General features: G+C 38.6%; 1 protein-coding gene and 1 pseudogene across 1 annotated transcript in view; both read right to left on the bottom strand.

The window, feature by feature from the left end:
• Window positions 1-14,690, bottom strand: part of MORC1 (MORC family CW-type zinc finger 1) — a 350,504-nt gene that overhangs the window by 110,834 nt on the left and 224,980 nt on the right. Inside the window, exon 15 of the mRNA XM_067738944.1 lies at window positions 4,352-4,477. Coding sequence (XP_067595045.1) covers window positions 4,352-4,477 — 126 coding nt within the window. The remainder of the gene's footprint in view (window positions 1-4,351; window positions 4,478-14,690) is intronic.
• LOC137225538 (uncharacterized) lies at window positions 1,070-1,952 on the bottom strand (annotated as a pseudogene).

Below are 14,690 nucleotides of genomic sequence, written 5' to 3'. Positions count from 1 at the left end.
CTGATAACTTCAATGTTTAGAAAGGCAGTGTTTAGAAAGGCAGTGAGAGTTAGATGGAGAATTCTAGAACATCTCTTGAAGCCAAAACATTTAAAGACATATAAAAAGAGGCATCTGTTCAGGCAGAGGAGAGAGTCTACATCTATATGCCCAATGAGCCTATGCCAGGCATAGGCAAAATACTGCTCGTGGGCCTAATTAGGCCAGCAGCTTGTTTCTGTTACAGTCTAAGACCTAAGACCTTGTGCGCTGCAACAAGAGAAGCCACCGCAATGAGAAGCCCACGCACCGCAACGAAGAGTAGCCCCCACTCGCCGCAACTAGAGAAAGCCCTCGCGCAGCAACGAAGACCCAACTCGGCCAATAAATAAATAAACAAATAAATTTAAATAAATAAATATACACCAATAGAAAAAGGTAATCTGTGTGTCTCTGCCTTGCAAAAACAGCCTAACACTCTCATGCTGAGCTAGCTCTGTCTTCCACTTCTATCCAGCCATCCAAGTTCTGCCCTCTAGAATTCCAACCATCACATGGCAGCTTTTCACGTTTTCACTCAGGCCCTGTGTATTCCCTCAGCCACGGCATGATGCTCAATTCCACCAATGACCCCCTACCAGATAACCAGATAGTTAATTTATACTGTGAGCTAGGAAGTCCCTTCCCTCCTAAAGCATCCTCATCTGAACATCACCCTCCAGACATGGTATAAGCAGGACATGGTTTATTGGTAGTGTTACCATCTTGCTCTTTTCTTTTCTTTTCTTTTATAATTGAGATTTTATTGGTTGTTTTGAGGATCAGTATACAGACATTTCAATTTGTACACAATTCTCAATATACGTACCAAAAATCTAAAAAATCATGTAGTTGTGATTCTTTTCTGAACAGTTATTCCAGTGACTTTCCAGCTTAAAATTTGGAGGCAAATTTCCCTTCACAGGATATCAAGTACCAATACCTTCAAATACTAATATGCTATTATATCGTAAGTCCAACTAATTCACAATTTAATATCATATACACTACACACTCAAATTGTCAGTCATCCACAGCACATTAACAGTTACTAGAAGAACTGGACTACCATTACCAAAGATGTTACAAAGTGCACAAAATTCTGCCCAGGAGAGCCAAGATCAAGGGGTGAGTGGTTTCCTTTAGGAAACAATTCTACCAAAAACAACATGGGAAACAAGTAATGTAAAGCGTTTAAGACATTAAATGCACAACTGTCTCCAAACTGCCATTTAGTGTGCTTTGTATTATAGGATAGAAAAGCTACCCCCCATCTGTGGAATGTTAAGCTGACACCCAAGACAATCAAAGCCTCCCATATTCAATATCCCACTATTTTCTGACTCTACCAAAAAATAAACCACCAGCAAACGCTGCTCTTAAAAAAGAGCGTTTACACTTAAAAAATGGGATGAGGTGGGACTCCCTCCTTTTTAAAAATGTTTCTAGTTACTAAAAAACCTGCATTTACAAAATAGTTGATAAAAATATTCCTCTGGATTGTACAAGGAGGGAGACAGGGACCCCTGATAGGACCAGGTGGGTGATATTAATCAGACTTGGCTTCTTTCCCTCCTGCTTCATCGGAAGCTGGGCTCTCCTCGTTTTTAGCTTCTCCATTTTCTGCAGGTGAGTCTGTCTTAGTGTCTTGGTTAGCCACTTCAGCCTGTTTTCCCTTTGCTCCCCTTTTCCCTTCTGTTTGCACTTTTTTGTCTGAAGATTTATCCTTTCCTGCCGCCTTTTTTGGCTTCGTTTCTACTTTTGCAGGAGCCGGTTTCTTCCTCTTGGGCATCGTGGCGGCGGGGCGGGCGCGGGCCGGGTGCCTGCGGGCGCAGAGCCTTCGCGAAGCTGGGCTGCCTGGCCGCTGCCGCTGCTCCCGCCGCCCGAGCCGCTGGCACCCGCGGCGGGGCAGGGGGAGAACGGATGGCTACCATCTTGTGCTGCTAGCTAAGTTCCATAAATATTTTCAGCAACCCTGTCACACTATCAGCTTAGATTAAGCTTGTGGTCAATGAAAACATCTATTTTTTTTCATGTAAATCACTGTCCAAGTCTAGGATATTAACACAATAGATTTTTTAAATCTAAATTCGGGACTGTAGGTTATTTATACTACATTTATCTTTCGTATTTCAACTCTCTCACATCTTGTTCGCATTATGCCTGATATAAGATACTCCTTCTAGTTCAGGGTCTATTATGAATTCAAACATGCCTGTTTTTTACCCAAGCTATTGATAAAAACACTGAAGAGAATATGATTAAGGGAGGAAACCAATGACATGACACCAAAAATTCCCCCCTAGCACCTTCTGAACTTGTTAGAGACATTGGGGTAAAGGAACTACAGCAACTGTAAGTCCATCCACACAATTAAAATGCAATCTTCTTCTTTCTGTTTGCTACGAAAATATAGAGAAATGACTGACCATAAAGTATAGGTATGTATTCTTATAAATAATACTTCAGGGTTCATGTCTAGAAGTTTATTGGAGGCTGGATGGTCAAGTGGACAGAGTATTTAATCATTTTTAATACATTTTACATGCTTCTACTCTGGTCCTATAGGGTCATTCCCAGCTTTTAATTTGTTTCCATACAGCCATTAGAGCTAGAGTGTCTTTTAAGGAAGAAATAAAGTAAGGGTCACCCCACTAGGGGTGAAATAACATGCAGAGAACGCCACATATTTCTTACACAAAACTTTTGCCACCAGAGAAGCTGTGAGGAAAACAATATGCAAGTAAATAAGTCAAATGGAGAGAAAGTTAAGCCTAAGGGATAAAGCCATGAAAAATTAAACCTGGCTATACTGTAGATCCCAAAACATATCAGACTTAACAGTTTATCAGAGCCCCGTGTAAGTACCAGAGCCTCCTTAAGTATCTTTGAAGGAATAAAATAAATATTTATATTATATCTACTTCCTGGTAAGATATATCTAAGAATATTACACTGAAAGGTGCATTAAAAAATATACTAGGGTAGGAAACAGCCATCACTTGATATAAGTAATTTAGGTAGATGAAATTCAATTTAATAAAATTCCCTCAGAATATAGGGATAAATCCACATTTTCCACTGGCTTAAACCATTTTTTATCCAAACTCACTAAGAGAGGAATAATTTAATTTGAAAAGATGAGCTATATTGATTGATCCAGGAGACCCTTGGTGCTTCCCAGAAGAATGAGACTGATGAAAAGGAAGTATCACTTTGATATGAATTAAGGAACAAACAGATTTATACAGTAAGTCTCAGGCTTGGTGTACTTCATTTTTCAAAATATGACCTGCAGTAGAATCAGAAATCAAAAGTAAAGCTTTTGAGGAATCCATTCGTGTGTGGTCAGGGCATTCAATTCAGAGATCCACAATTTTTCATGTTAATATCAATATGAGTGATTGCAAGGCCCCAGAACAGCAACTACTTATTCATGGAAATAAGACAATATAACAAATGTGGGTCTGTTATAAAGAATTAGTGTGGTATAGGGGAAAGAGCATGGAATTTGAATTGGTACAGAATTCGGAGCCAGAAGATTTGAGTTCTTATCTAGTTCTGACATTTATTTATTTCTAAATGATGATAAAACATAACCCACAGGGTCACTCCAAAATTAAATAACAATGTATATCAAAAGGCGTACATATAGACAATGTACAAGCATTAAATATTCCTCCCAGTAGATAGTAAACTCCTGAAAACTAGAACTAATCTTATCTTTCTAGCACAATCTCAGACTAACAGGTTTTGATAAATGTTTAGAAAATAAATGACCACCCACACACCACACACCAAGAAAAAAAAAACTGTTCTCATAGCATGCATAGTTGTGCAAGATAAGTTATATCATAGGCAAATGTAAGCTTAAAAAAAGCTTATGTTAAAATATAAATGGTAATTAAAATATAAGTGAACCAGATGTACATATGTGCATTCTCTATATAAAATATACATACACATATATGTGTATGACTTAATAGTTCAAATATATTTGAGTAAAAAGAAAATATAAGTGAACAGATTTTTTTAATAGAACCCATTACAATCAAAGCACCTAGGAGTCACTGAAGTAAATAACATATTCCTACTTGGGGGGACCATCTAACTGCAGTGTTCACTCCAGTATGTTACTATTATGGCCAAATATTTGTTTCATATAATTACTCTTCAGCAAACCTTCCAGAATGCAGTTTGAATTTTATTTGCAATTGTAAAAATCTTACTATCAAATTATAAAAATCTTACTATCAAATCACTTTAACAATTGGGGTGGGAGGTATTTTACAAATGAAAACTCTATGAAGATAATTGAACAAAGGTGAGTTACCTGGGTCTGTAGAGGCAATAACATAGGTATTTTGTTTTAACTCTTTTGGCCTGAATGAATATTCTCATCCAAGGGTCAAAATACAGAACAGATGTATAGGCTCTGAATGACCGTCTCTCTGGAAAACTAGAAAAGAAAATATCAAAGGCCATACTGTAGACAATGTAATAATGACATTATTTGAGAAGAAAAAAATAAGACTACCAAGTCATAATGGTTACTACTAGCAGCTTCAGGAACTTTTTTCTAAACCTAATGACACAACAAATACCAGCAAATCCTGCAACACTCACACACCCCTAAATACAAGGGCTTCCGTGAATAACCTACACATTGATTAGAACTGAACTCTGGCTGGCAACTAGCCGATTCAAAGTAGACTTACATCAGCAATAGAAAAGATACTTTTCATTAAAGCTATCAGCCCAGAAGGACAAAACCGCCTCAAATATAAAAAACAATCCCCCTGCTCAAACATAACGAAATGAATCTAGGCCCACATGAATGAAATACATTTCCATGAAGTTACTGCAAACAGAGAAATACAATAAAATGTTTCATTTGCTTTGAAAATTATGAACAAGAAACATAAAACTTCACTCTGTAAGTGCAATTAAGTGTTAAAATAAGTATTAATGGCCAGCTGAGGGGAGAAGTCTGATAACATGATAAGTGAAAAAGAAAAGAGAAAAATAAAGGGTGGAAAGGCGATAAAATGGGAGCAGAAACAACATAAATAGCCTATGAAGAAAACTACCCTTGTAAAACTGCACATTGTTGAGAAGTCGCTGAGTTGCTGTATAACAACAACTCCAGGGACCTTCTATATTAAAGTCTACTTGTGAACTGTAAATCCTCTCCAATTAGACAAGAAATAAAGATCAAAAACAGGCCCAGCCATGCTTAAGAAGTAGTGCTCTTCATCTCCTGGGTCCTAGAAAAGTCTACAAGGGAAGGGCTACAAGGCACAAATAGAAAGCAGGGAGCAGTAAACCTATCATTTTTATAATCCTACCTCAGTCCAGAGGGAGACAAGTTGGTGGAAAGGAAATATAAAGCCTGTTGAGGGGTGGCTGCTCAATGGGGTCACATTACTGGCAATTACTCAGTAAGAAAGAACCGAGCTCCAAGGAATTTACAAAAATGAAGACGAAATCCATAGGCAGTCCAAGGATTTCCTGGTTGGTTATAAGTTCCTCCAGGCAGGATCTGAAGCTCATTATGAAGTCAGGAATTTCTATTAGTTGTTTAAAAAGAAAGCCTTCAGTAGAATTTCCCAATATAAATTACATAAAAGTATCTAGTCCATGGCTATTACTCCATAAATACAAGTGCAGCTTTAATGTGACACGAAAGGCTATCTGCATGACTACAGTAATGTAGTCAATTATTAGTATACCAGAAGCTGCACAGTCAAGTAAGTCCTCCCCTGTTAAGAGAAAAAAAAAAGTCACCTTGGGACACTATAAAAATTCTGAGGACTTCTGCCATTATTCAAATCCTTTCTGGATCTCCTGATTTGAAATTGCCCTTACAGCTAGAAGCTCCTTCTTTTGACTCTCCTCAAAGCTAACACTTCTTTGTCATTTGAAGGTAAAAGTCAAAAGTAATTCAGAGACAAGTTTGAGAATTTGAGAAATCTGGTGAGAGATCCAACTGGGTTAGACAAATTTGGGTTAAAAAAAATATTATACAAATATAAAATAAGGACACTAATATGTCTACTTCTTAACAGGTCACTTCTTTACTCATTCCATTAATATTTATAGGTAAATATTCATAGCATGTTTGCTGGGGATCCTCAAGACCTCCCCTACGTGAGGAAGATGTACTAGAAGGTCTCATGGGACTTAGCATGTAATTGTATTCATGGCTAAGCTTTATCGTGGTGACGAAGTAAGGATATACAATGGCTCCTATGGAAAAGAGAGGTGATGTCTGGAGGAATCCTCGTGTGGCTTTCTTATGTTCTCCCCCTCTCATGAAGGGTCACACAGAGAATACTCTTTCCCCAGCTATGAAAATGTAGCAACGTGTGTGTGATGCTTCTGCCTCAGGAAGCCCATTAGAGACTCTGGGCCCTCAAGGCTTTTTCATCATTGTTTGTTCTTTGCTTCTGTTTTTGTTTTTGTCTTTTTTACTGGGGCTGGTCATATAAACACCCTCTGCCTAGCATGTATAAAAGTTCCAGAGTCCCAGAAAAAAAAGTAGATTTTCAGCATATATCATGTTATTTGCACAGTCTGGACACAGTGAGCCACCTTCACCTGTTACAGAAAGTTTTATATCAGTGAGGGGAACTGTTTACCAGCCAAGTTCCCAGAAGCCAGCCAAGGGCCAATCTTGCAAGCAAGACTTCTAGCATTAACCCTTTGCTACACACACACCTACTTTTTTTTTTTTTTTTTTTGCGATACGCGGGCCTCTCACTGCTGTGGCCTCCCCCGTTGCGGAGCACAGGCACCGGACACGCAGGCTCAGCGGTCACGGCTCACGGGCCCAGCCGCTCCGCGGCATGTGGGATCCTCCCGGACCGGGGCACGAACCCGTGTCCCCTGCATCGGCAGGCGGACTCCCAACCACTGCGCCACCAGGGAAGCCCCCACACACCTACTTTTGAAAGTTCCTATTTACTTGTGACAAAGAGAACAGCAATACTTCTTATGCTATTATTATGTCAGTGACAGAAAGACAAAGAAGGCTAAATATGACATCTGTATATGAAACAGGCTTCCCAATGTCACTTTCAAACGTCTTTATGTGATACATAAGGTCCTTCATGATCTGGACCCCACTTAACTCTCCAGCCTCGTCTCCTGCCAGTTTCAGTCTAGCCATTTAGGACCACTTCAGTTCTCCAGATATGGGGTCATGCTTTCTTACACCCAAGCCTTGACACATTCAATTCTGTGGCCATTTTCAGTGAGCTGCTCTTCACGCTTCAGATCGCACTTCCTCTCAAAGCCTTCCGTCACTCCCCAAGATTGGGTGAGTCACTCTCCGGTGCTCCCCTCCTTTTTCTGTGGCCCCCTCCACAGCACTTGCTGCTTTGTGGTGTCGTTGACTGTTTACTTACTTGTATCTCCATCAGGCTGTACCCTCCATGAGGCTAGCATCCTCATCAATAAACATTTGTTGAATAAATGATAATTATTCAGGACTTCCTTGGCTTAATTTAGAACGAACACCACAGGGTTCCCTATACAAGACTTTTTAATGACTGATCATCCTCAGTGATGATGTTACCAGTGTTTACAAATAAAGCCACCCACTGGGGAAACTGAGATACAAATGTACTCTGTCATCATGGTATCTTCAGAAGATCTAAGAAAAAATATAGTGTTACTCTCCATCATGCAGGAGCTGCTTCATAGATCTTCTCCAAGAGGTGTTCGTCTCGTTTCCTCCTAAATGTCTTTTCCAACCTGAAGTTTTCCAGAAGTATCCATATTTCTCTCTCTTTGTCTGTATCATCTTTCTCTCTTACTTTCTATTTAACTGTCTATAATAAACTGAGAAAAGAAGAGAGAGAGCAAGCTCCCTAACACACACACACACACACACACACACACCCGTCATGTGACAGACTTGAGAAGGGAAAATTTTCAGGCAGAAACTGGCTTTATAGTCTGTGGAATATGATAGAGGAGCTGGGGTAATCTATGTGCTTGTCCCCTACTCAGCAATGGGTATTCGCAAAAAGTCTCAAATTTAGCCTCCAGCTGTGGCTGTGGCCTCTGTGTGGCCTCTCTCTTCTCCCAGACTAATCACCCTGTCCTCCTGCTGTTGGAAGTGTTGCTCCATATGTGGCATATCATGGGTGGACTGGTGTGTTGGGACCACCAAACTATGTTAAGGGTAGGAGAGGGTCCAGAAAGAGGGGTCTCATGACCAAGGTCAAATCTCCTTTACCTACCAATTCAGATTCTCTGTGGCTGGAGTCTGAGAATGTGAATTTTTTTTTAACTATCCAGGTGTTTCTTTAACTCCACCAGTTTTAAGAACCATTGCCTGGTAGACCTACTGGACAGGGTAGTATGTAAAGCAGTTTTCCTGAAAGAAGGGAGCAGAACAATCTCTTGAAGGTGTTTGGACCTAGGACACCCTCCACATTTATCTACACTGGGTACACAGACAACAGACTCCCATCCAGTCCAACCACTGAGCTACCTTCCATAGTTGAGAAAACAACTCTAAAATCTGGGCACCAGACTAAATTAGATCCCTTTTGGAGTATCTCTGAAGTGTCATGTTTCTATTCATGAAAATACTGTATACTATAACCAAAACTGGTTTATCATTTTCTAAATTTATTGCTAAAAATCCCTATAAAATCTCTGAAGAGTTCTTGAAGTTGAAATTAACAAGGCCTATATTATCTTGAATATAAAGAAGTGCGTAAAGATTTTTAACTAGTTTAAGTTCTGAACTATAAAGGGGCTAACTAAATTTAATCTCAGGGTAGATTATACCTAAGAGAAATGTCAACTCAAAGAGGCAATTTAAAAGAAAAGTTATAAGCTGCGCAAAGTAATGAAAGTGCTTCTGCCATAACCATAGTATGGCAAGCACTACATTATAACAATCTGAAGCTGTGACTTTTGATGTGTTCCTAGCCAGCTCAGTTAAGACATAAACTAGAGACATTATGGAATGCTGCCCAATGACTGTCAATTTAGAAACACACTGGCAACATGACACCTAATTTCAAAACATTACTTAGCACAAAATTTCAACTCCATTACTCCGTATTATATCATTACTTTTGGATGGATTCCTCTAGTTGCCTGAGATCCTGAGCCATGATGGATTCCAGGGGCAAGAAAGGCCCTTTTGATAACAGCCAATTCCATGACATGCCTTTTTTTTTTTTACTAGAGTCCGTGGTTTCTTCCATTTTTTCATAAAGTTGAATATGTTAAGAAGATATTAAGTAATTGAAAACAACATGGGCAAAAGGAAATTGCATACATAACAGACCAAGTGAAATGGTCATATGATCCTGGCCCCCCAAAAGGGAATCAGGAAAAATGTTACAGGAGTGATCAAGCCTTCACAGTTTGGAAGTCAAAAAGGATTTCAAAGGTAACAGAAGCACTTTACAAAATTTCCTACAACTCCCCCTCTCATCCTAATAAAGGTCCCCAGTGATCTTCAGGGATGGAGGACAGTAGAACCCACTACGGAAAGTGCCAGCACCTTCCAATGAAAGTATCTGCAATATCCTTAGAAAATTACCTAGACATTGACATTCAATTCGGTTTACCTTAATTCATCTGTTACTTGCTATGTACCAGGCACTGAGTTAGTTTACAGAGCATTATAGTAAGTGCTAGAAAGAAGTGCTATGGGAGAAGAAGAATGGACAGAATTAAAATGCACTGAGAACTTCCACATGCCCAGTACTGTGCCTCTTCTATTTCTACAGTATTCGTATTAAGTAGATGATGCAATAGCCTCATCCTGTAGATGAGAACACTGAAGTTCAGAGACCACAAATAACTTATCATTAGAATGAAAGCTCTCTCAACAGAATTCAAGCCACTTGGGGGCAGAGATATTTGTTTTCTTCCCTGATATATCCCCAGATCCTAAAGCAAGGCCTGATACTTACACTCAGTAAATATCCACTGAATGAGTGAATGTAAAATGAATCTATCTATAGTCCGTTACTCAGTGGAAGAACCAGAATTTGAGACCAGTTCTAAGTGACTACAAAGTTCATGCTTTTTATAATGTACCTACTGCCTCCAAGGCTGAGTGGCTGGACGCCCATCACTGCTGCAGAGTGGTGGGAATTAGTGGACGGGCTCAGGCAGCCTCCATCCACAGCCCCTACCTGCCTGTAAGCCTGAGGTTCTGGCTCCTTCAACTCCATCCACAGAACAGGATTCAAGGATATGGTGCCCATATTTTCTAATTCTGCATGGACTTTACAAAGAACATATGATATGGCATTAGACTGCAAATGCTGCCCATTCATTCAATTAACCCTAATGTCTCTGCTGACAGACCACGACATCATATAAAGGAATCTTTTTTTAAAAATCAAAGACATAGCTAGAATCAAGTTGGTAGACTTAGAACACATACTAGTCTCCTGCTGAAATCCAAGGAAGAATAGTAAGGATGCTTGGGTGCGTAGAGAGGAATGAGAAAAAGGGGAAAGAAGATCAGAGGAATATAAGTGACTAATATGCAGGATGCTGCAGAACACTGTACAGACATTGACTTTTTCTCTGGGTGAAATGGGAAGTCACTGGAGAATTCTATACAGAGACTGTTTAAAAGACTACTCTGGCTGCTACAGAGGAGCAAGGGTAGAATAGTTTTTACAGGGCCAAGGGTGGAAGCAGGAAGACCAGTTGACCAGTGGGAGGACTTCTGCAATAATCCAGGTGAGATATGAGGGTAGCCTGGACCAGGATCATAGCAGCAGAGGAGATGGTAAGTGGTTGGATCTGGATCTATTTGAAGGCAGAGCCCATATGAAAGTAATAAGTTACAAGAGTCCTCCAACTGCTGAGTATGAAGAATTAGAGAAAGCCAAGACCCACATTATGGAATTATTAAAGGTTAAGAGAAAATCCTAAAAGCTATGCACAGGAAAAATGAGCATTACAAAATTTTAATAATTACATCTTCAGCAGACTTCTCACTAACAACATGGATTCAAGAAGTCAAACAAGTAATAAGTACTGAGAAAAACAATTTTTAAACCAATATTCCTTTATCCATTTAAATACTGAGGTACAAAGGGAAATAAAGGTACTTTTTTTGAATTTTATTTTATTTTTTTTATACAGCAGGTTCTTATTAGTTACCTATTTTATACATATTAGTGTATATATGTCAATCCCAATCTCCCAATTCATCCCACAACCAGCCCCCACTTCCCCCCTTGGTTTCTTCTCTACATCTGTGTCTCTATTCCTGCCTTGCAAAACAGTTCATCACTACCATTTTTCTGGATTCCACATATATGTGTTAATATACGAAATTTGTTTTTCTTTCTGACTTACTTCACTCTGTATGACAGTCACTAGGTCCATCCACGTCTCTACAAATGACCCAATCTCATTCCTTTTTATGGCTGGGTAATATTCCATTGTATATATGTACCACATCTTCCTTATCCATTCATCTGTCGATGGGCATTTAGGTTGCTTCCATGTCCTGCCTATTGTAAAGACTACTACAATAAATATTGGGGTGCATGTGTCTTTTTGAATTATGGTTTTCTCTGGATATATGCCCAGTAGTGGGATTGCTGGATCATATGGTAATTCTATTTTTAGTTTTTTAAGGAACCTCCATACTGTTCTCCATAGTGACTGTATCAATTTACATTCCCATTAACCGTACAAGAGGGTTCCCTTTTCTCCACACCCTCTCCAGCATTTGTTGTTTGTAGATTTTCTGATGATGGCCATTCTAACCGGTGTGAGGTGATACCTCACTGTAGTTTTGATTTGCATTTCTCTAATGATTAGTGACGTTGAGCAGCTTTTCATGTGCCTCTTGGCCATATGTATGTCTTCTTTGGAGAAATGTCTATTTAGGTCTTCCAGCCATTTTTTGATTGGGTTGTTTGTTTTTTTAATATTGAGCTGCATGAGCTGTTTATATATTGAGGAGATTAATTCTTTCCCCGTTGATTTGTTAGCAAATATTTTCTCCCATTCTGAGGGCTGTCTTTTCATTTTGTTTATAGTTTCTTTGCTGTGCAAAAGCTTTTAAGTTTCATTAGGTTGCATTTTTTTTTTTATTTCCATTACTCTAGGAGGTGGGTCAAAAAAGATCTTGCTGTGATTTATGTCAAAGAGTGTTCTTTGTATGTTTTCCTCTAAGAGTTTTATAGTGCCCACTCGTACATTTAGGTCTTTAATCCATTTTGAGTTTATTTTTGTACATGGTGTTAGAGAGTGTTCTAAATTCATTCTTTAACATCTAGCTGTCCTGTTTTCCCAGCCCCACTTATTGAAGAGACTGTCTTTTCTCCATTGTATATCCTTACTCCCTTTGTCATAGATTAATTGACCATAGGTGTGTGGGTTTATCTCTGGGCTTTCTATCCTGTTCCATTGATCTATATTTCTGTTTCTGTGTCAGTACCATATTGTCTTGATTACTGTAGCTTTGTAGTATAGTCTGAAGTCAGAGAGTCTGATTCCTCCAGCTCCGTTTTTTTCCCTCAAGATTGCTTTGGCTATTCAGGGTCTTTTGTGTCCCTATACAAATTTTAAGATTATTTGTTCTAGTTCTGTAAAAAATGCCATTGGTAATTTGATAGAGATTGCATTGAATCTGTAGATTGCCTTGGGTAGTACAGTCATTTTCACAATACTGATTCTTCCAATTCAAGAACATGGTATATCTCTCCATCTGTTTGTGTCACCTTTGATTTCTTTTATCAGTGTCTTATAATTTTCTGCATACAGGTCTTATGTCTCCCTAGGTATGTTTATTCCTAGGTATTTTATTCTTACTGTTGCAGTGGTAAACAGGAGTGTTTCCTTAATTTCTCTTTCAGATTTTTCATCATTAGTGTAAAGGAATGCCAGAGATTTCTGTGCATTAATTTTGTATCCTGCAACTTTACCAAATTCATTAATTAGCTCTAGTAGTTTTCTGGTGGCATCTTTAGGATTCTCTATGTAGAGTATCATGTCATCTGCAAACAGTGACAGCTTTACTTCTTCTTTTCCAATTTCTGTTCCTTTTATTTCTTTTTCTTCTCAGACTGCCATGGCTAGGACTTCCAAAAGTCCTAGTCTCTGCTGAATAATAGTGGTGAGAGTGGGCAACCTTGTCTTGTTCCTGATCTTAGAGGAAATGCTTTCCGTTTTTCACCACTGTGAATGATGTTTGCTGTGCATTTGTCGTATATGGCCTTTATTATGTTGAGGTAGGTACCCTCTGTGCCCATGTTCCGGAGAGTTCTTATCGTAAATCGGTGTTGAATTTTGTCAAAAGCTTTTTCTGCCTCTATTGAGATGATCATATGGTTCTTCTCCTTCAATTTGTTAATATGGTGTATCACATTGATTGATTTGCATATATTGAAGAATCCTTGCATCTCTGTAATAAATCCCAATTGATCATGGTGTATGATCCTTTTAATGTGTTGTTGGATTCTGTTTGCTAGTATTTTGTTGAGGATTTTTGCATCTATATCCATCAGTGATATTGGTCTGTACATTTATTTTTTTGTAGTATCCTTGTCTGGTTTTGGTATCAGGGTGATGGTCGCCTCGTAGAATGAGTTTGAGAGTATTCCTTCCTCTGTGATTTTCTGGAAAAGTTTGAGAAAGATGGGTGTTAGCGCTTCTCTAAATGTTTGATAGAATTCACCTGTGAAGCAATCTGGTCCTGGACTTTGGTTTGTTGGCAGATTTTTAATCACAGTTTCAAATTCACTACTTGTGACTGGTCTATTCATATTTTCTATTTCTTCCTGGTACAGTCTTGGCAGGCTATACCTTTCTAAAATTCAGTCCATTTCTTCCAGATTGTCCATTTTATTGGCATAAAGTTGCTTGTAGTAGTCTCTTAGGATGCTTCGTATTTTGCAGTGTCTGTTGTAACTTCTCCTTTTTCATTTCTAATTTTATTGATTTAAGTCCTCTCCCTCTTCTTCTTGATGAGTCTGGGTAAAGGTTTATAAATTTTGTTTATCATTTCAAAGAACCAGTTTTATTTTTATTGATCTTCGGTATTGTTTTGTTTCTATTTCATTTATTTCTGCTCTGATCTTTATGATTTCTTCTGTTCTACTAACTTTAGGTCTTGTTTCTTCTTCTTTCTCTGGTTACTTTAGGTGTAAGGTTGGATTGTTTATTTGAGATTTTTCTTGTTTCTTGAGGTAGGATGGTATTGCTATACACTATCCTCTTAGAACTGCTTTTGCTGCATTCCCTAGGTATTGGATCGTCATGTTTTCATTGTCATTTGTCTCTAGGTATTTTTTATTTCCTTTTTGATGTCTTCAGTTATCTCTTGGTTGTTTAGTACCATATTGTTTAGCCTCCATGTGTTTGTGGTTTTTACAGTTTTTTCCCTGTAACTGATATCTAATCTCATAGCGTGGTCATTGGAAGAGATGCTTGATATGATTTCAATTTTCTTAAATTTATGGAGGCTTGATTTGTGACCCAAGATGTGGTCTCTCCTGGAGACTGTTCCATGTGCACTTGAGAAGAAAATGTAATCTGCTGTTTTCAGATGGAATGTCCTATAAACATCAATTAAATCTATCTGGTCTATTGTGTCATTTAAAGCTTGTATTTCCTTATTTAGTTTCTGCCCAGATGATCTGTCCATTGTTGTAAATGAGTTG

This window comes from Pseudorca crassidens, chromosome 5 (assembly GCF_039906515.1).
Source record: "Pseudorca crassidens isolate mPseCra1 chromosome 5, mPseCra1.hap1, whole genome shotgun sequence".
In the NCBI taxonomy this organism is placed as follows: Eukaryota; Metazoa; Chordata; class Mammalia; order Artiodactyla; family Delphinidae; genus Pseudorca; species Pseudorca crassidens.
This window is presented reverse-complemented; position numbering and strand designations above follow the sequence as displayed.